At 36.0% G+C, this 23,864-nt stretch overlaps 2 protein-coding genes across 2 annotated transcripts; one reads left to right on the top strand and one right to left on the bottom strand.

Annotated features, from left to right (window-relative positions):
• Positions 1 to 946: 946 nt before the first annotated feature.
• Positions 947 to 17,939, bottom strand: LOC142239075 (uncharacterized). Its single transcript, XM_075310838.1, has 3 exons — positions 17,217 to 17,939; positions 4,377 to 4,509; positions 947 to 1,234 (listed from the first exon to the last, which is right to left on the bottom strand). The coding sequence occupies exons 1-3, from the start codon at positions 17,623 to 17,625 to the stop codon at positions 1,126 to 1,128; spliced, it is 651 nt and encodes a 216-aa protein (XP_075166953.1). The 5' UTR covers positions 17,626 to 17,939; the 3' UTR covers positions 947 to 1,125.
• Positions 17,940 to 18,331: 392 nt separating this feature from the next.
• On the top strand, positions 18,332 to 22,070 carry LOC142239076 (uncharacterized). Its single transcript, XM_075310839.1, has 6 exons — positions 18,332 to 18,675; positions 20,580 to 20,664; positions 21,086 to 21,187; positions 21,250 to 21,419; positions 21,487 to 21,640; positions 21,696 to 22,070. The coding sequence occupies exons 2-6, from the start codon at positions 20,601 to 20,603 to the stop codon at positions 21,833 to 21,835; spliced, it is 630 nt and encodes a 209-aa protein (XP_075166954.1). The 5' UTR covers positions 18,332 to 18,675; positions 20,580 to 20,600; the 3' UTR covers positions 21,836 to 22,070.
• Positions 22,071 to 23,864: the final 1,794 nt, after the last annotated feature.

The raw sequence follows: 23,864 nt of genomic DNA, 5'->3' as shown, positions 1-23,864 counted from the left end.
AATCAAAGTCTAGGTCGCAGTTTTAGATTTAGATATAGCTCCCATATATATATATATTTCGCCCGATATGGACTTATATGGCCCCAGAAGCCAGAGTTTTACCCTAATTTGCTTAAAATTTTGCACAAGAAGAACAATTAGTACTATAATCAAGTGTGCCAAATTTTATTGAAATCCGTTCAGATTTAGATATAGCTCCCTATATATCTTTCGCCCGATATGGACTAATACGGTCCCAGAAGCCAGAGTTTTACCCCAATGTGGTTGAAACTTTTCATTAGGAGTGCAATTAGTAGTCTAGTCAAGTGTTTTATTGAAATCTGTTCAGATTTAGATATAGCTCCCATATATATCGTTCGCCCGATTTACACTCATATGACCACAGTGGCCAATCTTGAATTAGCATTGTAGCTATGCGTGCCAAATTTGGTTGAAATCGGTCCATATATATCGTTCGCCCGATTTACACTCATATGACCACAGAGGCAAATTTTTTGCTCCGATTTAGTTGAAATTTTGCACAGGGATTAGAATTAGCATTGTAGCTATGCGTGCCAAATTTGGTTCAGATTTAGATATAGCTCCCATATATATGTTTTTCTGATTTCGACAAAGATGGTTCCTTGTAAAATCGCTACTGCTAGTCGAAAAGTTGTAAAAATGACTCTAATTTTCCTAAACTTCTAATACGCCGTTCGGACTCGGCTATAAAAAGGAGGTCCCTTGTCATTGTGCTTAACATGGAATCGGGCAGCACTCAGTGATAAGAGAGAAATTCACCAATGTGGTATCACAATGGACTGAATAGTCTAAGTGAGCCTGATACATCGGGCTGCTACCTAACCTAACCTACTTGTTTGGACCGATTTTGGTCCGATCGGACCATCCTGATGATGAATAAATAATCATAACTTCTTTAAATGTATGCCATTAAAACTAAATGTAATTGTTTGATTTTTTTACACTTTTTTTATTTAAATAAAATTCACAAAAATAGTTTTTTTTTTTAATTTATCTTACGCCAACAAATTACATTTAAGTGTATTTACAAAGACAAAGATTTGTATATTAGGATAAATGCAAACTTAAACTAATGCAGATGTAATTTCTCAACTTTCCATGATTCTATAAATTATTGCCATATGAACCTAAAAACTTTCCACAATTACCACAATAATGTTGAGTATTCATACAACTTCCAGCGCAATAGGGTAGACATACGCAACACCAAAGTCTGAAAAAAAAAAAAAACAAAAATAAACAAAAGCAAAAAATAATAGCAATATATTTAATGGAAGGAAAAAGGTAAATACATATACTCAAAAGGAGATAAAAAGCAATGCGATAATTTCAATAGGCCTTTATCTAGACTTTCTCATTTTTGTTCGCTTTCTTATCAAAAAAATTATTATCAGACTCATAATAAACCCATTTGTGGAAAGCTAGAAGTTTATTAGAGTGGGTAACAACCCCAAAGAAGTAAGAAAGAGCTAAAGCTAGGCATTGAGCACGATATGGCCCCAACATTTAGGATACCGGTGACATTTAATTTTTAGTGAGTAACGCGGTTTGACCCCTAACCCGATCTTGCTTGGAAGTTTCCATAAAGTTACTATGAAGGCATATAACAGGTTGGCTGATAAGTCCCCGGTCTGACACATAGATGGCGTCGCTAGTATTAAATGCATATTATTTTTATATAGTACTAACCTTCAAATGATTCGTGTAAAAATTTGACGTCTGTAAGTCAATTAGTTTGTGAGATAGAGTGTCTTTTGTGAAGCAACTTTTGTTATTGTGAAAAAAATGGAAAAAAGGAATTTCGTGTTTTGATAAAATACTGTTTTGTGAAGGGGAAACATACGGGGGAAGCAAAAACTTGGCTTTATAATGAGCTTCCGGACTCTGCCCCAGGGAAATCAACAATAATTGATTGGTATGCAAAATTCAAGCGTGGTGAAATAAGCACGGAGGACGGTGTACGCAGTGGACCCCCGAAAGAGGTGGTTACCGACGAAAACATCAAAAAAATCCACAAAATGATTTTGAATGACCGTAAAATGAAGTTGATCGAGATAGCAGAGGCCTTAAAGATATCAAAGGAACGTGTTGGTCATATCATTCATCAATATTTGCATATGTGGAAGCTCTGTGCAAAATGGGTGCCGCTCGAGCTCACATTTGACCAAAAACAACAACGTGTTGATGTTTCTGAGCGGTGTTTGCAGCTGTTAACTCGTAATACACCCGAGTTTTTCCGTCGATATGTGACAATGGATGAAACATGGCTCCATCTCTACACTCCTGAGTCCAATCGACAGTCGGCTGAGTGGACAGCGAACGGTGAACCGTCTCCGAAACGTGGAAAGACTCAAAAGTCCGCTGGCAAAGTAATGTCCTCTGTTTTTTGGGATGCGCATGGAATAATTTTTATCGATTATCTTTAGAAGGGAAAAACCATCAACAATGACGATTATATGGCGTTATTGGAGTGTTTGAAGGTCGAAATCGCGGCAAACCGGTCCCATATGAAGAAGAAAAAAGTGTTGTTCCACCAAGACAACGCACCGTGCTACACGTCATTGAGAACGATGGCAAAAATTCATGAATTGGGCTTCGAATTGCTTCCCCACACACCGTATTCTCCAGATCTGGCCCCCAGCGACTTTTTCTTGTTCTCAGATCTCAAAAGGATGCTCGCAGGGAAAAAATTTGGCTGCAATGAAGAGGTGATCGCTGAAACTGAGGCCTATTTTGAGGCAAAACCGAAGGAGTACTACCAAAATGGTATCAAAAAATTTGAAGGTCGTTATAATCGTTGTATCGCTCTTGAAGGGAACTATGGTGAATAATAGAAACGAATTTTGACAAAAAAAAAATGTGTTTTTCTTTGTCAGACCGGGGACTTATTAGCCAACCTGTTACCTTTTTTGTCTATACCCGTATGGACTAGCTTATAATTTATAAGACAGTCGTTCGTACAATTGTCTACGCAATCCATGGTGGAGGGTACATAAGATTCGGCCTGGCCGAATTTACGGCCGTATATACTTGTTTTTATTTACTTTATTAGTCACTCAAATCGCCCATCCTAATATACACCATATCAACATTTGCATCGATAAGATTTGGCAGACAAGAAAAGCGTTTATGGAAAAATATTGTCCTATAAATCTTATTACTACTACTTGTCTACATTAAAACATTTTTGTTATCATTGTTTTTATCTATAACAAGTATATACAGCACTAAGTTCGGCCGGGCCGAATCTTAAATACCCACCACCATGAACCAAATATTAGGGTTTCCTTTGAAATTTCAGGAGGGCTTGAGGACTTAAGGACACTTCCCGAAGATAAATTTAAAGATTTCACCTATGAGGACTATATCAGATTCTGGATTTATAAGAACCATTTTTGTTTGAGTTTTAGAGGAATCATTAACATCTCTTGTAAGTGTGCAAGAAAATTATAAAATAACGTCTTGATTTGAAATCTTAAATCTGTAGAAGTAAAATCTGGAAATTTTACATTGAGTTTCAAGCAATTTTCTACACCCTCAAGAAGTTAAGTCGGTCTATATGGAGGCATTACCAAATGGACCGATAAAAACTTAATCCGATAAACGTTTTTGTGAGCCTAAAATTCCAGAATATTTACAATTTCAGGCGAATCAGATAAAAACTACGGTTTCTAGAAACCCAAGGAGTTAAATCGGGAGATCGTTCTTATGGGGGCTATACTAAAATATGGACCGATACTCACCGTTTTCGGCACACCTTTTTTATGGTCCTACAATACCTCTAGATTTCCAATTTCAGGTAAATTGAATAAAAACTGCGGTTTCTATAAGCCCAAAAAGTAAAATCGGGAGATCGGTCTATATGGGGGCTATACCAAAATATGGACCGATATTCACCATTTTCAGCACACCTTTTTTATGGTCCTAAAATACCTCTAGATTTCCAACTTCAGACAAATTGGATAAAAACTACGGTTTCTATAAGCCCAACACCCCAAATCGGGAGGTCGTTTTATATGGGGAATATATCAAAACCTGGACCGATATAGCCCATCTTCGAACTTGACCTGCCTGCAGACAAAAGACGAGTTTATGCGAAATTTCAGCACGATTGCTTCAGTATTGAAGACTGTAGCGTGATTACAACAGATAGAAAGACAGCCAGACAGACAGACGGATATGGTTATATCGTCTTAGAATTTCTCCCTGATCAAGAATATATATACTTTATATAGTCGGAAATCGATATTTCGATGTGTTACAAACGGAATGACAAACTTATTATACCCCCGTCACCATTCTATGGTGGTGGGTATAAAAATATATACATAGGTAGATTGCATATGGGGACTTACCCAAACAAACATAATAGGGCTGCCATCAAGTGAGTTCTTGCGCTAGGCTCAAATTCAATTCGTGTCAGTTTTTGAACATGGCAAGCAGGACAGGTTAAATACACAGGCTCAGGACCCAAGGGCAACATTGGTTCTGTAAAGAGTTATGTTAATATTGAAAGTTACTTAATGATATCGTTTTATATTTAACATTTATTATTATTTTCTAGTGAAGGTGAAAAAAAACAAGTATATAAATACGGCCGTAAGCTCAGCCAGGCCGAATCTTATGTACCCTCCACCATGGACTACGTAGAAACTTCAACTAAAGACAGAATAAATATAAGTCAATTCCGTTTTTGACCGGTATAATTAGAGGAGTCTATAAATAATTACTATCCGGCATGAACTATTTTTCAATCGGATTGGATAATATTTGTATCTCCAGGCACCTTCAGAGATCAAATCTGGGGATCGATTTATGTTATGCACTCTATGTATAATTTAGGACCGATATAGACCAATTTTGGCATGGGTGTTAGAGGCGATATACTAACACTACATTGTAAAAAAAGCATGCCCGTTTCCAAAGATTTTGTCTTTACTTTAAAAATTTTGGCATTGATCCCGAGCCAAAGAAGTGGAGAATACAAGTAAGCATACTTTTAAGACACAATTCTCATTTAAATTTGGGCTTTGTGTACTTGCTTCTAGGAAGCAAATTTTAGTTTAATTTTTCGCTTTTTCAGCTTTTTATACCCACCACCATAGGATGGGGGGTATATTAACTTTGTCATTCCGTTTGTAACACATCGAAATATTGCTCTAAGACCCCATAAAGTATATATATTCTGGGTCGTGGTGAAATTCTGAGTCGATCTGAGCATGTCCGTCCGTCCGTCCGTCCGTCTGTTGAAATCACGCTAACTTCCGAACGAAACAAGCTATCGACTTGAAACTTGGCACAAGTAGTTGTTATTGATGTAGGTCGGATGGTATTGCAAATGGGCCATATCGGTCCACTTTTACGTATAGCCCCCATATAAACGGACCCCAAAATTTGGCTTGCGAGGCCTCTAAGAGAAGCAAATTTCATCCGATCCGGCTGAAATTTGGTACATGGTGTTAATATATGGTCTCTAACAACCATGCAAAAATTGGTCCACATCGGTCCATAATTATATATAGTAATTATATATAGTCCCCATATAAATCGATCCCCCGATTTGGCTTGCGAGGCCTCTAAGAGAAGCAAATTTCATCCGATCCGGCTGAAATTTGGTACATGGTGTAAGTATATAGTCTCTAACAACCATGCGAAAATTGGTCCACATCGGTCCATAACTATATATAGCCCCCATATAAACCGATCCCCCGATTTGGCTTGCGAGGCCTCTAAGAGAAGCAAATTTCATCCGATCCGGCTGAAATTTGGTACGTGATGTTAGTATATGGTCTCTAACAACCATGCAAAAAAAAAATAATTATATATAGCCCCCATATAAACCGATCACCAGATTTGACCTCCGGAACCTCTTGGAAGACCAAAATTCATCTGATTCAGTTGAAATTTGGTACGTGGTGTTTATATATGGCCTCGAACTCCCATGCAAAAATTGGTCGATATCGGTCCATAATTATATATAGGCCCCATATAAACCGATCCCCAGATTTGACCTCCAGAGCCCCTTGGAAGAGCAAAATTCTTCCCATTCGGTTGGAATTTGGTACGTGATGTTAGTATATGGTATCCAACAACCATGCAGGAATTGGTTCCTATCAGTCCATAATTATATATAGCTCCCATATAAACCTATCCCCAGATTTGACCTCCGGTGCCTTTTGGAGAAGCAAAATTCATCCGATCTGCTTGAAATTTGGTACGTGGTGGTAGTATATGATATTTAACAACCATGCCAAAAGTGGTCCATATTAGTCCATAATCGTACATAGCCCCATATAAACCGATCCCGAGATTTGGTTTTGGAACCTCTTGGAGGAGCAAATTTCATCCGAGTGAGTTGAAATTTGGTACATTGTGCTAGTATATGGTCGTTAACAACCATGCTTAACTAGGTCCATATCGGTCTATAGTTATATATGGCCCTCAGATAAATCGATCCCCAATCACACAAAAATTGGTCCTTATCAAGTTCATAATTGTATATAGCCCCCATATAAGCGACCCCCATATTTCAATTCTGGCTCTCTACGTACAAAAAGTCCATATCGATTCGTAATTATTTGTAGACTTAACTATACATAACTTTTTTGTCTAATATATACCATGTATGGACTAAATCACAATTTAGAAAACGATGTTAAGAAGTTTTAAGATACCTTGCCATCGGTAAGTGTTACCGCAACCCAAGTAATTCGATTGTGGATGATAGTCTTTCGTAGAAGTTTCTACGCAATCCATGGTGGTGGGTACATAAGATTCGGCCTGGCCGAACTTGCGGCCGTATATACTTGTTTTTCTTCATATGCTACCAAAGTCCTTTAAAAACTAGTTAACCATAACTTTTTTATAAATTAAGACTCGACTTCCAGTAGAAATTATGCTATGTTTCAAGTAAAAAACGTCTTTAAAATACATGTCCTATATTTGAACGATTTTTTGCAAAAAGACAACAAGATGTAAAAAGACAACAAATTTAAAGACAATTTCATTAAATTTAAAGAATTTTTCTGAATTATTAAAGTCAAGTTGGCCTTAGCCCAAATATTTTTTTTCATGATACCCATTTTTAAGTGAAATCATTTAATTATAATGACAATACGACTTCATTGAAAAGTTTATCGGTTTTGGACAAGGAAAAAACTTTATATTAGAGAAATGCGTCTTCTATGATTGGATGAAATTGTGTCTCCAAAAGGATACGCAAGCGAAATGTGTGGATCGGTTTATATAGGGGATATATATATATATATATAATTATGGATCAATTTTTATTTTAGACATACAAAATTTTAACCGGATCGGATGACATTTTCGCCTCTACACTGAAAAAAATATTGTCTTGAAGTCACAGATTTCATGTCCTTAAAATATGAATGCGTTGTTTGCTTTGTATAACAGCTTGGCTGATAAGTCCCCGGTCTAACAAAGAAAAACACATTTTTTTGTCAAAATTCGTTTTTATTATTCAACATAGTTCCCTTCAAGAGCGATACAGCGATTATAACGACCTTCCACACCCAGAGAAGGATCACGTCAAACATGTTTCAAGAGCACCATGTTTCTTTTTCACAGCAACCATGTAGCATAATGTCGCAAAAATATTCTTTTCTTGCCAAACATTACATGCTTTCCGAAATCAGATACATAATCTCCGAGAAAAGAACATGGTTTCCACAAACATGCTACATGTTTTCCGTGAAAAAGTAACATTTTGCTCTTGGAACATGGTTGGTGTGACCATATTCCTTCTCTGCGTGCAATTTTTTGATACCATTTTGATAGTACTCCTTCGGTTTTGCCTCAAAATAGGCCTCAGTTTCGGCGATCACCTCTTCATTGCAGCCATATTTTTTCCCTGCGAGCATACTTTTCAGGTCTGAGAACAAGAAAAAGTCGCTGGGGGCCAGATCTGAAGAATACGGTGGGTGGGGAAGCAATTCGAAGCCCAATTCATGAATTTTTGCCATCGTTCTCCATGACTTGTGGCACGGTGCGTTGTCTTGGTGGAACAACACTTTTTTCTTCTTCATATAAGGCCGTTTTGCCGCGATTTCGAGCTTCAAACGTTCCAATAACGCCATATAATAGTCACTGTTGATGATTTTTCCCTTCTCAAGATAATCGATAAAAATTATTCCATGCGCATCCCAAAAAACGGAGGCCATTACTTTGCCAGCGGACTTTTGAGTCTTTCCACGCTTCGGAGACGGTTCACCGGTCGCTGTTCACTCAACCGACTGTCGATTGGACTCAGGAGTGTAGTGATGGAGCCATGTTTCATCCATTGTCACATATCGATGGAAAAACTCGGGTGTATTACGAGTTAACAGCTGCAAACACCGCTCAGAATCATCAAAACGTTGTTGATTTTTGTCAAATGTGGGCTCGCGTGGCACCCATTTTGCACAGAGCTTCCGCATATCCAAATATTGATGAATGATATGACCAACACGTTCCTTTGATATCTTTAAGGCCTCTGCTATCTCGACCAATTTCATTTTACGGTCATTCAAAATCATTTTGTGGATTTTTTTGATGTTTTCGTCGGTAACCAACTCTATCGGGCGTCCACTGCGTTCACCGTCCTCCGTGCTCATTTCACCACGCTTGAATTTTGCATACCAATCAATTATTGTTGATTTCCCTGGGGCAAAGTCCGGAAACTCATTATCAAGCCAAGTTTTTGCTTCCACCGTATTTTTTTCCTTCAGAAAACAGTATTTTATCAAAACACGAAATTCCTTTTTTCCATTTTTTTTCACAATAACAAAAGTTGCTTCACAAAAGACGCTCTATCTCACAAACTAATTGACTTACAGACGCCACATTTTGACACGAATCATTTGAATGTTGGTATCATTTGAATAATATGCATTTAATACTAGCGACGCCATCTATGTGTCAGACAGGGGACTTATCAGCCAACCTGCTAGGTTAGGTTAGGTTAGGTTATATGGCAGCCCGATGTATCAGGCTCACTTAGACTATTCAGTCCATTGTGATACCACAGTGGTGAACTTCTCTCTTATCACTGAGTGCTGCCCGATTCCATGTGAAGCTCAATGACAAGGGACCTCCTTTTTATAGCCGAGTCCGAACGGCGTTCCACATTCCAGTGAAACCACTTAGAGAAGCTTTGAAACCCTCAGAAATGTCACCAGCATTACTGAGGTGGGATAATCCACCGCTGAAAAACGTTTTGGTGTTCGGTCGTAGCAGGAATCGAACCCACGACCTTGTGTGTGCAAGGCGGGCATGCTAACCATTGCACCACGGTGGCTCCCAACCTGCTAGAAGACACATATCGTTGATATAATTTTTTTTTTGTTTGCCCAAAACACTTTCGTGTTGTCTAAGTAATAGATGACACATCGGTGTAAAATGCAGTCTGACAGTTCCCAAAATGAGGAATAAACGAAGAAAATAGGGGGAATTACAAATTCTCTCTGAGATTCGTTTTTACAATTTTTCTATTATATCCACAATTTGAAAATTTTTGATGCACCAGATGATTTATAATCAAATTAAATATTCAAAAGTTTATACTTGCACAAAAAATTGTGACCAAAACCGCAAAATTACAAAATTTACTTTTGAGAAATTTTTCTCTTTACGAAAAACACAAAACGAAATGTCAGAAAATTCATTTGGGCTTCTTCAACATTTTTTGGTTTGGAGCGACAGGTCATCTATATTTGAAAGTCGATAAGTCGTGTTGTCTTTACAATTAAGTGATTCGACTTAAAAATGGATATCTTTAACTGAAAGACAATTTTGTTGTTCTGAAAAGTTCTTCAAAATTAATGAAATTATCTTCAAATTTGTTATCTTTGTACATCTTGACTACAAAACAAAAAAACACTTGAAAATAAAAAAATATTTTTCAACTCTTTAGTTTAAAAACGATTTTTACTTGAAACATAGCATAATTTCTAGTCGAAGTCGAACCAGAATTTGGAAGTTTTGGTTGCCGTTAATATGTTTTTAAAGAACTTTTATAGCACATGTTTCCTAGAACCAAGTAGGCAATATTTAAATTTAAAAGAGATTTCTATCTTAAAAGTATCATTACTTCAATTCCCTGCTCCCTTAGCACGAAATCAATACCAAATCAGTAGTGTAAAGACGAAATCTTCGGAACCGTGCATTTTGTTTTTTTTTTTTTCAGTGTAAGAGACATCTCAAGCTTGATTTCAACAGACGCACGGACGGACATCGCTAAATCAACTCAGAATTTCACCACGACCCAGTATATATATATATACTTTATTGGGTCTTCCACCAGTACTTCGATGTTTTGCAAACGGAATTACAACGGTAATATACCTGAGATGGAGGGTATTAAAAGAATTTTTAGCTACAATGAGCCTGACTTAAAATATAGAGTTGTGGTAGACCCATAAAAAGGTGCACCCCGATTACTCGATATTCTTTCTTGAGTATCTGCACGGTTGAAATTGTTTGCCAATTTTCCTGAATTTTGGATTCTAGAAGTGCTCAAGATCGTAGATTGTGGTCCTCTTTTAATAAATTTCGAATTTTTTTCTGTAATTTTTTATGCTATGAATTTAGGGTTTCAAAATTTGTTGTTGTTATGAAACCCGGTCGAACCGGTTATTTGTTCAAAAAACCACAGTGCACCTCGCTTTTGGAAAATGGTCCGGTTATTTAACAGGTTGGCTGATAAGTCCCCGGTCTGACACATAGACGGCGTCGCTAGTATTAAATGCATATTATTATACCCTTTACCACTACTGTGGTACAGGGTATAATAAGTTTGTGCATTTGTATGTAACGCCAAGAAGGAGTAATCATAGACCAACCTTTTAGTATACGGATCTGCTTAGAATTAAATTCTGAGTCGATTTAGCGATGTCCGTCTGTCTGTCTGTCTGTCTGTTGATGTATTTTTGTGTGCAAAGTACAGCTCGCAGTTTTAGTCCGATTGTCCTAAAATTTGGTATAGGGACCTGTTTCGTCTCAAAGACGATCCCTATTGATTTTGGAAAAAATCGGTTCAGATTTAGATATAGCTGCCATATATATTTTTCACCGATCTGGTCATAATTCGCGTGTATATCAACCGATCTTCCTCAAATTCCGTACATCCGAATATTTTATGGGTCTCGAAAAACTTGCAAAATATCAGCCAAATCGATTCAGATTTGGATATATATCCCATATATAGCTTTCGAACGATTTACACTCATATGACCACAGAGGCCAATTTTTAACTCCGATTTAGTTGAAATTTTGCACAGGGAGTAGAATTACCATTGTAGCTATGCGTGCCAAATTTGGTTGAAATCGGTTCAGATTTAGAGATATCTCCCATATATAGATTTCGCCCGATTTACACTCATATGACCACAGAGGCCAATTTTTAACTCCGATTTAGTTGAAATTTTGCACAGAGAGTAGAATTACCATTGTAGCTATGCGTGCCAAATTTGGTTGAAATCGGTTCAGATTTAGATATAGCTCCCATATATATGTTTTTCTGATTTCGACAAAAATGGTCAAAATACCAACATTTTCCTTGTAAAATCGCCACTGCTTAGTCCAAAAGTTGTAAAAATGACTCTAATTTTCCTAAACTTCTAATACATATATATCGAGCGATAAACCATAAATAAACTTTTGCGAAGTTTCCTTAAAATTGCTTCAGATTTAAAAGTTTCCCATATTTTTTTACTAACATTGTGTTCCACCCTAGTGCACTAGCCGACTTAAATTTTGAGTCTATAGATTTGTAGAAGTCTATCAAATTCTGTCCAGATCGAGTGATATTTAAATGTATGTATTTGGGACAAACCTTTATATATAGCCCCCAACACATTTGACGGATGTGATATGGTATCGAAAATTTAGATCTACAAAGTGGTGCAGGGTATAATATAGTCGGTCCCGCCCGACTTTAGACTTTCCTTACTTGTTTTTATATAGTACCAACCTTCAAATGATTCGTGTCAAAATTTGACGTCTGTAAGTCAATTAGTTTGTGAGATAGAGCGTCTTTTGTGAAGCAACTTTTGTTATTGTGAAAAAAATGGAAAAAAGGAATTTCGTGTTTTGATAAAATACTGTTTTCTGAAGGGAAAAAATACGGTGGAAGCAAAAACTTGGCTTGATAATGAGTTTCTGGTCTCTGCCCCAGGGAAATCAACAATAATTGATTGGTATGCAAAATTCAAGCGTGGTGAAATGAGCACGGAGGACGGTGAACGCAGTGGACGCCCGAAAGAGGTGGTTACCGACGAAAACATCAAAAAATCCACAAAATGGTTTTGAATGATCGTAAAATGAAGTTGATCGACATAGCAGAGGCCTTATAGATATCAAAGGAACGTGTTGGTCATATCATTCATCAATATTTGGATATGAAGAAGGAAGCTCTGTGCAAAATGGGTGCCGCGCGAGCTCACAACGTGTTGATGATTCTGAGCGGTGTTTGTAGCTGTTAACTCGAAATACACCCGAGTTTTTCCGTCGATATGTGACAATGGAAGAAACATAACTCCATCACTACACTCCTGAGTCCAATCGACAGTCGGCTGAGTGGACAGCGACCGGTGAACCGTCTCCGAAGCGTGGAAAGACTCAAAAGTCCGCTGGCAAAGTAATGGCCTCTGTTTTTTGGGATGCGCATGGAATAATTTTTATCGATTATCTTGAGAAGGGAAAAACCATCAACAGTGACTATTATATGGCGTAATTGGAGCGTTTGAAGGTCGAAATCGCGGCAAAACGGCCCCATATGAAGAAGAAAAAAGTGTTGTTCCACCAAGACAACGCACCGTGCCACAAGTCATTGAGAACGATGGCAAAAATTCATGAATTGGGCTTCGAATTGCTTCCCCACGCACCGTATTCTCCAGATCTGGCTCCCAGCGATTTTTTCTTGTTCTCAGACCTCAAAAGGATGCTCGCAGGGAAAAAATTTGGCTGCAATGAAGAGTTGATCGTCGAAACTGAGGCCTAGTTTGAGGCAAACCCGAAGGAGTACTACCAAAGTGGTATCAAAAAATTGGAAAGTCGTTATAATCGTTGTATCGCTCTTGAATAATAAAAACGAATTTTGACAAAAAAATGTGTTTTTGTTAGACCAGGGACTTATCAGCCAACCTGTTACAGCTTAGAATAGCCTTACTCAGCTTTTATCACTGTACACGGATGAAAAAGGCTGTTTTTCATATGTTTGGCTATAAACATTATATGTTTGGAACACAAATTTTTAAACACAATATTTTTGAGTGCAAGCATATAATGTTCATAAACTAGCATAACATGTTTGGGACATATATGTTAATATGTTAGAACATATTATGTTTGGGACATAAAATGTTTGTAAATATAATATGCTTGGATGCAAACATATATTAATTTAGAAATAGCCTATAAACATATATGTGTTTAGTAGCTTGGAGCGCTATTTGACAGGGAACGATATTGAATTAAATTGGTGGTTGTTGCTTGTTATTACAAAATTAACATTTTATTTTTCCTTGGACAATTGATCAGCTACTTCTTTGATCCTTACAAACTGTGTGGTCCGCTGTTCGAATCCCCGTCCGGCAAAAGGTAAAATTAAAATAAAACAAGTATATACAGCAGTAAGTTCGGCCGGGCCGAATCTTAAATACCCACCACCATGAACCAAATATTAGGGTTTCCTTTGAAATTTCAGGAGGACTTGAGGACTTGAGGACACTACCCGAAGATAAATTTAAAGATTTCACCTATGAGGACTATATCAGATTCTGGATTTATAAGAACCATTTTTGTTTGAGGTTTAGAGGAATCATTAACATCTCTTGTAAGTGTGCAAGAAAATTATAAAATAACGTCTTGATTTGAAATCTTAAATCTGTAGAAGTAAAATCTGGAAATTTTACATTGAGTTTCAAGCAATTTTCATGATCAGTGCGCCTTCTACACCCTCAAGAAGTGAAGTCGGTCTATATGGAGGCATTACCAAATGGACCGACAAAAACTTAATCCGATACACGTTTTTGTGAGCCTAAAATACCAGAATATTTACAATTTCAGGCATATCAGATAAAAACTACGGTTTCTAGAAACCCAAGGAGTTAAATCGGGAGATCGTTCTTATGGGGGCTATACTAAAATATGGACCGATACTCACCATTTTCGGCACACCTCTTTGTGACCCGAAAATACCTCAAGATTTCCAATTTCAGGCAAATATAATAAAAACTTAGGATTCTAGAAGCCCAAGAAGTAAAATTGGGAAATTGGTCTATATGGGGGCTATACCAAAATATGGACCGATACTCACCATTTTCAGCACACCTCTTTATGGTCCTAAAATACCTCTAGATTTCCAATTTCAGACAAATTGGATAAAAACTACGGTTTCTATAAGCCCAAGACCCCAAATCGGGAGATCGATCTATATGGGGGCTATACCCAAATATGGACCGATACTCACAATTTTTGGCACACGTATTTGTGGTCCTACAATACCTCTAGATTTCCAATTTCAGGTAAATTGAATAAAAACTGCGGTTTCTATAAACCCAAGAAGTAAAATCGGGAGATCGGTCTATATGGGGGCTATACCAAAATATGGACCGATACTCACAATTTTTGGCACACATATTTGTGGTCCTACAATTCCTCTAGATTTCCAATTTCAGATAAATTGAATAAAAACTGCGGTTTCTATAAGCCCAAGAAGTAAAATCGGGAGATCGGTCTATATGGGGGCTATACCAAAATATGGACCGATACTCACAATTTTTGGCACACGTATTTGTGGTCCTACAATACCTCTAGATTTCCAATTTCGGGTAAATTGAATAAAAACTGCGTTTTCTATAAGCCCAAGAAGTAAAATCGGGAGATCGGTCTATATGGGGGCTATACCAAAATATGGACCGATACTCACAATTTTTGGCACACGTATTTGTGGTCCTACAATACCTCTAGATTTCCAATTTCAAGTAAATTGAATAAAAACTGCGGTTTCTATAAGCCCAAGAAGTAAAATCGGGAGATCGGTCTATATGGGGGCTATACCAAAACATGGACCGATACTCACCATTGTTGGCACACCTCTTTATGGTCATAAAATACCTCTAGATTTCAAATTTCAGGCAAATTGGATAAAAACTACGATTTCTATAAGCCCAAGACCCCAAATCGGGAGGTCGGTTTATATGGGGACTATATCAAAACCTGGACCGATATAGCCCATCTTCGAACTTGACCTGCCTGCAGACAAAAGACGAGCTTGTGCAAAATTTCAGCACGATTGCTTCATTATTGAAGACTGTAGCGTGATTACAACAGACAGACAGACAGACAGACAGACAGACAGACAGACGGACAGACGGACATCGTTATATCGTCTTAGAATTTCTCCCTGATCAAGAATATATATACTTTATATAGTCGGAAATCGATATTTCGATGCGTTACAAACGGAATGACAAACTTATTATACCCCCGTCACCATTCTATGGTGGTGGGTATAAAAAAATCATACAATTGAATAATTTCTTCTACAATGTTTGTATTACAGAAAAAGGTGCTAAGAACTAAAAAATCTCGTGGAAGTGAGAAAGATGTGGGGGAATATACAATTGGGCAGAAACAAAATTTTGAGCATTCAGGTCGAAAACCTATGTTGTTAGCACCTATATTACCTGTTTATTTTCATAATTCGTTATGATTGTAAATATATAAATAAACAAATAAAATTTTGAGCACAATATTGTTTGGGAGAATTTTTTTAAGCATATAATATTTTTGGGTGCAAAATGCTTCCAAACATATTATATTTTCACATAATAACATATTGTTTTTTGGAAGACAACATTATTGAATTTGGATGCAAAACTACAAAATGTTTGGAACTTAGAGTACCCAAACATATATTGTTTAGACTAATATGCTTTCAAACATATTATATATTGGAAGAGATCAAACATATAAATGTTTGGGCAATACCCAAAAATGTATATGCTTGAAGCAAAATATGTTTGGGAGTATATGTTACAGAAGCGATTTTTTGTGAGCGTGTAGGAACGTAATATTTTTTTGTTTATCATCCTACTGTACATATCCCTCAAGTGAGTATAGAGTGACAAAATCCGGTGGATAAGTTCACATTCTTACGTCGATTGTTGGCTTTGATGAACTTTCCATATTCGGTTAACCGGTAGAACCGGTGTTTGTAAGACCCAAAAAGGTGGACATCGTTTAATAAATTATCAAATTAATTTTTTCGTTGATTTTTTTATGGAATGCAATTCGAGTATCATTTTTCAAAATTATGTATTTTTATGGAAACCGGTTGAACCGGTTATTTGTTTCAAAAAACACCGGTTTGGAAAATAAACCGGCCCACTGGTTTTTATCATTCTAGTAAGTATTATGTGATAAAAATCGGCGGATAGGTTTACATTCTGATTGTTGGTTTTGATGAAAATCCCATTTTCGGTTGACAAGTAGAATCGGTGCTCAAGAATGTAAATTGTGGTCATCTTTTAATAAATTTCGAATTATTTTTTTTTCGTTTATTTTTTTAATACTTGAATTTAAAGTTTCAAAATTACGTGTTTTTATAAAACGCGGTTGAACCGGTTATTTGTTTCAAAAAACACTGGGCACCTGACATCAAAAGAAATGACTTTTCATCACCCTGGGCACATATGACTCATGCGTCCGAATTGTCGGCTCTATTTTCTTATCATTTGTTTATCATTCTAGTAATATCATTCTACTAAGTAAAAACCGGTTTACATTCTTCCACAGATTGTCGATTGTAATGCAAATCCCATACACGACTTACCGGTATAACCGGTTCTAACTTGTGGACATCATTTAATAAATGATTGAATTATCTTTTTGTCAATTTTTTTATGCAATGAAATTAGATGTTCTTTTCAAAATTAAGTGTTTTTATGAAAACTGGATGAACCGGTTATTTGTTCAAAAACAAAACTCTGAGCACCGGTCTTGGCTAGTTACAAGCAAGAATCTCCGACATTAAAAAAACTGACTCTAGGTATGCTAGATTCGGCCGGTCGAACTTTCGTCTCTACTTTCTTGTTTTCCGTCCCACTTTATTACGCGTCCCCAAACGGAAGATTATAGCGAAGCATTCCGGGTTAACTTTAAATGTAAATACAAGATCTTTGTCCACTTACGTTGTATTATCACAACTGGAGGTTGCGTTCGTCCTGGTTGCTGTTGATGGATATGTACTGTTGGTGGAGGTTGGGGTGTGGGATTAACTGGGGCATATGTGTACGTTGTAGTCGACGAGGAAGCCGGAGTGGCATATGCCACATATTGTGTGCTCGCTTGAATGGGTGCTCCTTGACCCCATTGTGGTTGACTGGCATTGTTAAAGGTCACACTGTGAACTGTGGTCGATGATGTTGTTGTACCAGCCACACCAGTGGCTTGATCATATGAGGGTGGTGGTGGATTATTTAGATTCATTGATGACGAAGTTGCGAAAACTGTGACACCACTTCTTGTTGTAGTTCCCGATTCAACTGGCGCGTTGTGTTGCGTGTACGTATTGCCTGTTGACTGTGTTGATTTTTCCATTTATTTTTTTTTTTTCTACGGGGTATTTCAATTAATCGTAATATCGTTGGGGAGCACTTCAATACGTTGGCCAGATACGCTTGGAGATAATCAAACCAAACCAAACGATATCAATGTGCTAATTGTCGATTGAATTGTTTATAAATTATTTGCGTTTTATTTTCGGCGGTATTTTAGATTCGTTGGGAAAAACTCAATTGAATTTGATTCGTTTTCGATTAGAATCTTTCGCTCTCCGGAGAGTTTCGTTTCGAACTAAATTAGCTTTGTTGCTTGTGGTTGAAATTTTGTTGCCACCCTTGGCTATGGAGTGTTAAAGTGATGAATAAGTTCGTCATAATTGCCAACAACAGTCAGCCACAGTCAACCAGGGCCGGCTGCGTTTAATTTAGGTGTTATCAGATAAAAGCTTTTTTTCTTTGCCTCCACCCTCTGCCCCCGCACCATTATATTTACTATCGACACATTTTCTTTTTGCGTATGTATATGTATATGTAAGCTTTGAGTAAGAGCAACCCGCTTGTTCGGCAAGTATCAATTGACGCATTTTGTAGGCTTATATAACTAGTCGACGTTTTGGGTAGTTACCTTTTATACACTTATGACCTGAAATTGGAAACTTTGTTTAATTTTTGATAAACAATTTAGTGATATTTCCAACATCCAAATAACCTTCCACTTAGTAATCTATTAAATAACCATTTAACTAAAAATATTAAAAACTCGAGAGAGATAAATAAAGAGAGCGAAAAAAGTCGTAGGCACAAGAAATGTCGATGCTTTCTTTTGACTGTCTCTAAGTTATCTGTAAAATAGCCAATAGCATATTTTTAGCATGACAAATGCATAAAAAGTAATTTGAGTCATTCGCTTTATATTTTGTGTATGCTTCAACGGAATAACGGTAAAAAATTCTTTGGATTTTTGGTTTCGTTTGTGTTTTTCCTTTTTGGCGTCAGTTGATTTCGAGTGTTGGCGGAGTAAAGTGATCGCGGAGTTTGGTTTAAACTAAATTTAAAGTGAACATTTTAAGTGATATATTTACAAAAGGTAAGAAACAATGAGCAAAAGACAATTGAAAAGATTAATAAAAAAAGAAAAGGAAGATTATTTAGAGAAGTTTAATAACATTAAAGAAATATGTGAAAATAGTAGTATATATGAAACGGTGAAAGATACTCCTTTAGAAAATGTGGTGGAAGAAAGTGAAGGCTATGAAGAACCTCGTCCTTCTGCGGAAATGTCGTTGAGTGCCAAACTACAAGAATGGCGAATCAGGCATAGAGTTTCAAGAAATTGTGCGACTGACTTAATTAATATTTTGCGCGGTGAAAATTTAGTTGTAGATTCCTTCTATAAATTCAAGTCTCCTAAACGGCCATCTATTTATAGCATTGGGGGAGGGTCTTATTTGCATATTGGAATGTATTTCCAATTATGTAAGATAATGGAAAACGCGGAACTCCCTAAAACGATTATTCTTGACATCAATGTGGACGGATTGCCTCTTTATAAAAGCTCGAAAACGCAGCTTTGGCCAATTTTGGTCAAAGCTGTAAATATTAGAAGCTCGCCGGTGTTCCCAGTTGGTGTATTTTTAGGTAGTACTAAACCATCTACTTCTGACGAATTTTTAGGTATGGTAGTTGAAGAAATGACTTCCTACATAGAAAAAGGAATTATCATAGAAGGAGAAACATTTTCTATAGATATTAGAGGTATACTATGCGATGCGCCAGCAAGAGCGTTCATAAGTGGGACTCCTTCTCACACTTCGCGACACGGGTGTTCTAAGTGTACACAGGTTGCCAAGAAAATAGATGGCGTTTTAACATATGCCACTCAATCTGGAGTCTTAATAACGGACGAAGATTTTAAACTCAGAAACTACCCTAACCATCATAGTGCCCTATACCTAAAAAAAAAATTCTCCTTTAGAAGACCTCAATATAAAAATGGTCACACAAATACCTTTGGGCTGCATGCACTTAATTGACCTGGGTGTAATGCGAAAGTTTTTATTGAGGTTAATAAAACGAAAAATGATTTCAGAAACAAACATCAAAAACATTTCGAATAAACTTTTGCATGTACGTAATTCTATCACCAAGGAATTCGTTCGGAAGCCTCGTTCTCTTGATGAAATCTTAAATTGGAAAGCCACGGAACTGCGCCAGTTTCTTCTATACACTGGCATATTTTCATTAAGAGGAGAAGTGAATGATGATATTTACTATTTATTTTTACAGTTGCATTGTGCTTATAGAATGCTATGCTGTCCAAAACAATGCAATTCAAATTTGGATACAGCACAAATACTTCTTAATATTTTCGTTGAAAATTTTGCCATTATATTTGGGCCGAATAGCATATCGTATAACGTCCATGGCTTGCTGCATTTAAAAAATACAATTAAACATATTGGCAATCCTTCCCAAAATTCCTGTTACTCTTTTGAAAATCATCTGCAACATTTAAAAAAATCCATCAAGAAACCACATAAAATTTTAGAACAAATACATAGAACTGTTATAGAACAGAAGTTCGATTTGCATACAAATATCAATGGACTAGATATTGCGAAGAAAATATATACATTTGAGGACTGCTTTTTAACACTAAAAAGTCCCAATAATATATGCTACATTAAAAATTGCATTCCTTTGACAATATCAAATTTTTCTCATATTGGTGATGATGGTATAGTTACAGGTAGAAAAATGAAAAATATAAAAAGCTTTTATACAGAACCCTGCGATTCCATTTCTTTAGGCGTAATGTTAGCAGATCTGGAGCCTTCAGATATATACGAGAGTTTTCCACTGTCCGAAATAGAATGCAAAGCAATTGGCATTCCAATGGATAATTCTTTGTTACTAATACCAATTCTACACGCTTGTCAGTAAATGTTAATTTTATTTCTTTTTTAATTTTTTATTTTATTTTAATAATAGAAACTACAAATCACACAAATCATGAGTGATTCCAGCAGCCCACTTAAGAAAATAAAACGAGTTTCAATTGCAAACAATATGGAAAGTAAGTCAGTAAAATTGTAATGAGATTGAAAAATTGGCTTTTCGACTTTTAAAAATTTTAGAAAATGTAAACTTTCATTTCAATATAAAAATATCAATGTAAACTTTTCAGCTCTCTGCACTAAAGAAAAAGTGGATTCTATATTTTTTTGTTAAACAATGAATTTTTTACTATTAGTTTAAGTTTATTTCTGTAAAACTTAAAGGTTGTAATTATCTTAAGTGCAGCTAAAATGTTAAAATAACCCACTTTTTTCAGTGTAAAATTTTGTGAAATTCATCTCTTGCTATAAATACCTTTGGGTTTATGTATAAATCGCTACGACATTAAACGTTGATTAATTCAATTTATAGATAACGAACGATTTTTGCAATTCGAATTTTGCATTCTTACAATTCGTTTCTTTACTACATTTTTGTAGACCAAATACCACCTGAAATGCAGACAAATATATTATTAAAGAAGGTCGACCAATTAACGGAATCGACACATAACATGCAAACACAACTGAATGTTATTCAAGGTAATACTATTTATATAAATTATATTTATTAGTCCTTATTATTATTATTTATTATATTTCAGGTCAACTTCGTGTCATTGTAGAGGCCCTTGCTGAGAACAAAGCCGTGACAAACAAACTAGTGCGGCAGCACAATAATGACGTTTCAATTCAGCAATTATTTCCGATACAAAGTGTTGAATCGTTAATCAAAGTTGATAGCGAAATTAACGAAAATAACAAAAAATGCTATGTAAGAACTTGTTACATTAAAAGACAAAATGATTTATTTATTACCACCTTTTTTTATTTTCTTTTAGGTTGCAGCCATTGGAGCCATACTTCAACCTGCGGGGGTGCTTAAAAACATTCGCTATATTATAGCAGACGACGTAACAATGGCCTTCAATCTCGAAGGCGTACATGGAAAGAGAAGCTTAAAAAGGATGGAAAACTTTTATAGCGTTCTATTGGGTAATATATTAAAAATATTACTTGAATTTTATATCTAATCTCTTACCAATTTCAGAAGCCGTTTCCGGACTTACCAACAACTGCGGGCCACCCGAGGAATGCATTCGAAAGTCGCTGCAGCGACAAAAGAAGAGACAATTTAAAAATAAAAGTTTGGTCAATACCAAAAAGGCCGAGTCTTTTAGTGAAAATTAAGACATTGTGCTAAAATTTAATTTTAATTATTATATTATTAAAAAAAATATTTTTTGTTTTAAACAATGAAATGAATTTTATATGGACTATTGCTAAAAGTAACTCTAAATTTTAAGTTTTGTTTCCTCTTCCTAATATGTTTTTAAAAATGAATTCATAATATTATTTTGTTTTTAAGGGATTTTGATTTTTTTTTAATAAACCAAATAAAAAGAATTTTTTATAATAAATAAAACGGCTTTTAACAGAAACCAGGGATCTTTAGAAACTATTTACTAGGGTACATACTTTATTCTAATTATTACACTAAATACGATTTCATAGTTATATATATACTTTCGATGTGTTCCTTATGTAACCCGTCTTGTGGATCCAGTTATTTCAATATTTACAATTCTCTCTCATTTCATTCTCGGATCTATGCTACTTATTTGACTGGAGATAAGTAATGCTAAGAATATCCAATTGACTCCCTCCAATGACATCCCCATGTTAAATTCACCAGTTAAATACATGTCGAGTAGATTTGGGAGTGACTAGTGGTACTTATTGGTGATAGGTGAATTTGATAGACAATAACTAGTTACTTGAACATGCGGGAATGAGTTGGGAAAGTTTCCTATATATGTATGTGTGGAAGAGCGAATGACGTTCATTCCAACTCGTATATGAATGTAGTGGTGGAGTTTAATGTGGAAATTGCAAAGTGAATCATGCTACCATTGTTGTTTTCCTAACGTTCATTGATAAATTGAAATTGTATGTAATGGGGACTCACCTAGCTATTAGAACTTTGTATAGATTTTATGATAACATTACGTTTTTATACGTGTCCTATGATCGTAACAGAATTGGTATTCATTCATTGCTATGACGTTAGCTTCATCTCCACGGGAATGCTTTTGTCTGATTCTATTACAAAATTAATTGACGAAATAATATTTTTCATTGAAATTGCTTCAATTGCAGAATCTATCACAGATTTAATTACGTATAAACACAACTATTACTGTTCAAAAGCAAAAATGTCGCAAATAACACCAGCCCTTAGAATCCAAGCCAAAAATACTTCAGCTGTAAAAGTTTAGTTGCGCTTTTTGGTATACAATAAAGTAGGCAGTGCATCCACACTGCATGAATCGGTGGCAATAACGTAAACGAGTAATTAAACTAGTTTATGATCATTCGTTTACGTTATTGCAACCAATTCATGCAGTATAGATGCATGAAAGGTAGTGCTGTTTCCCTTCACGCCAACAATGCTATACTCAAGATTATATATCACTTCTGAGCAATATTTCTGTTAAAATGAGCAATTATATCAGCGCTATGTAGAAGCTGCTCTAAATCGGGACATCGCCCACAAAAATCAGCGCTGATTCGGTTGTTTTGTAAGCAGTTGGTACTGTCTCTTTCCTTTAGAATCCTGCTGAAATAGTGCTCCATTTTATAAATTTATTCGAATTGGCTACCTTTGGCACAAAATTCTCGTATCGCCTTCAAACGGCCGATAAAGCCACCATACGCTACACGAAAGTGGCTTTACAGTATTTTGGTCCATTCCCGGCGAAGTGCCATTTGATATGATCAACACTTTGTTTTTTAGAGCTGACCTTACTCTATACACGGATGAAAAAGACTGTTTTTCATATGTTTGGCTATAAACATTATATATTTGGAACACAAATTTTTAAACACTAATATAATGTTCATAAACTAGCATATAATGTTCATAAACTAGCATAACATGTTTGGGACATATATGTTAATATGTTAGAACATATTATGTTTGGGACATAAAATGTTTGTAAATATAATATGCTTGGATGCAAACATATATTAATTTAGAAATAGCCTATAAACATATATGTGTTTAGTAGCTTGGAGCGCTATTTAACAGGGAGCGATATTGAATTAAGTTGGTGGTTGTTGCTTGTTATTACAAAATTAACATTTCATTTTTCCTTGGGCAATTGATCAGCTACTTCTTTGATCCTTACAAACGCTGTTCGAATCCCCGTCCGGCAAA

Source organism: Haematobia irritans, chromosome 5, assembly GCF_050003625.1.
Source record: "Haematobia irritans isolate KBUSLIRL chromosome 5, ASM5000362v1, whole genome shotgun sequence".
NCBI classification, from domain to species: Eukaryota; Metazoa; Arthropoda; class Insecta; order Diptera; family Muscidae; genus Haematobia; species Haematobia irritans.
The sequence above is the reverse complement of the archived record's forward strand: the minus strand, read 5'-3'. Positions and strand labels throughout refer to the sequence as shown.

Excerpts from the sequence above, each read along its gene's own strand:
- LOC142239076 (XM_075310839.1), top strand. The coding sequence starts at position 20,601 with ATGAGTGATTCCAGCAGCCCACTTAAGAAAATAAAACGAGTTTCAATT. Across the intron at positions 20,665-21,085 it reads AATTGCAAACAATATGGAAA|ACCAAATACCACCTGAAATG; the intron begins GTAAGTCAGTAA and ends ACATTTTTGTAG. Across the intron at positions 21,641-21,695 it reads CTTTTATAGCGTTCTATTGG|AAGCCGTTTCCGGACTTACC; the intron begins GTAATATATTAA and ends TACCAATTTCAG.
- LOC142239075 (XM_075310838.1), bottom strand. The coding sequence starts at position 17,625 with ATGGAAAAATCAACACAGTCAACAGGCAATACGTACACGCAACACAAC. Across the intron at positions 4,510-17,216 it reads TCCAGTTGTGATAATACAAC|AACCAATGTTGCCCTTGGGT; the intron begins GTAAGTGGACAA and ends AACTCTTTACAG. Across the intron at positions 1,235-4,376 it reads GCCCTATTATGTTTGTTTGG|ACTTTGGTGTTGCGTATGTC; the intron begins GTAAGTCCCCAT and ends TTTTTTTTTCAG.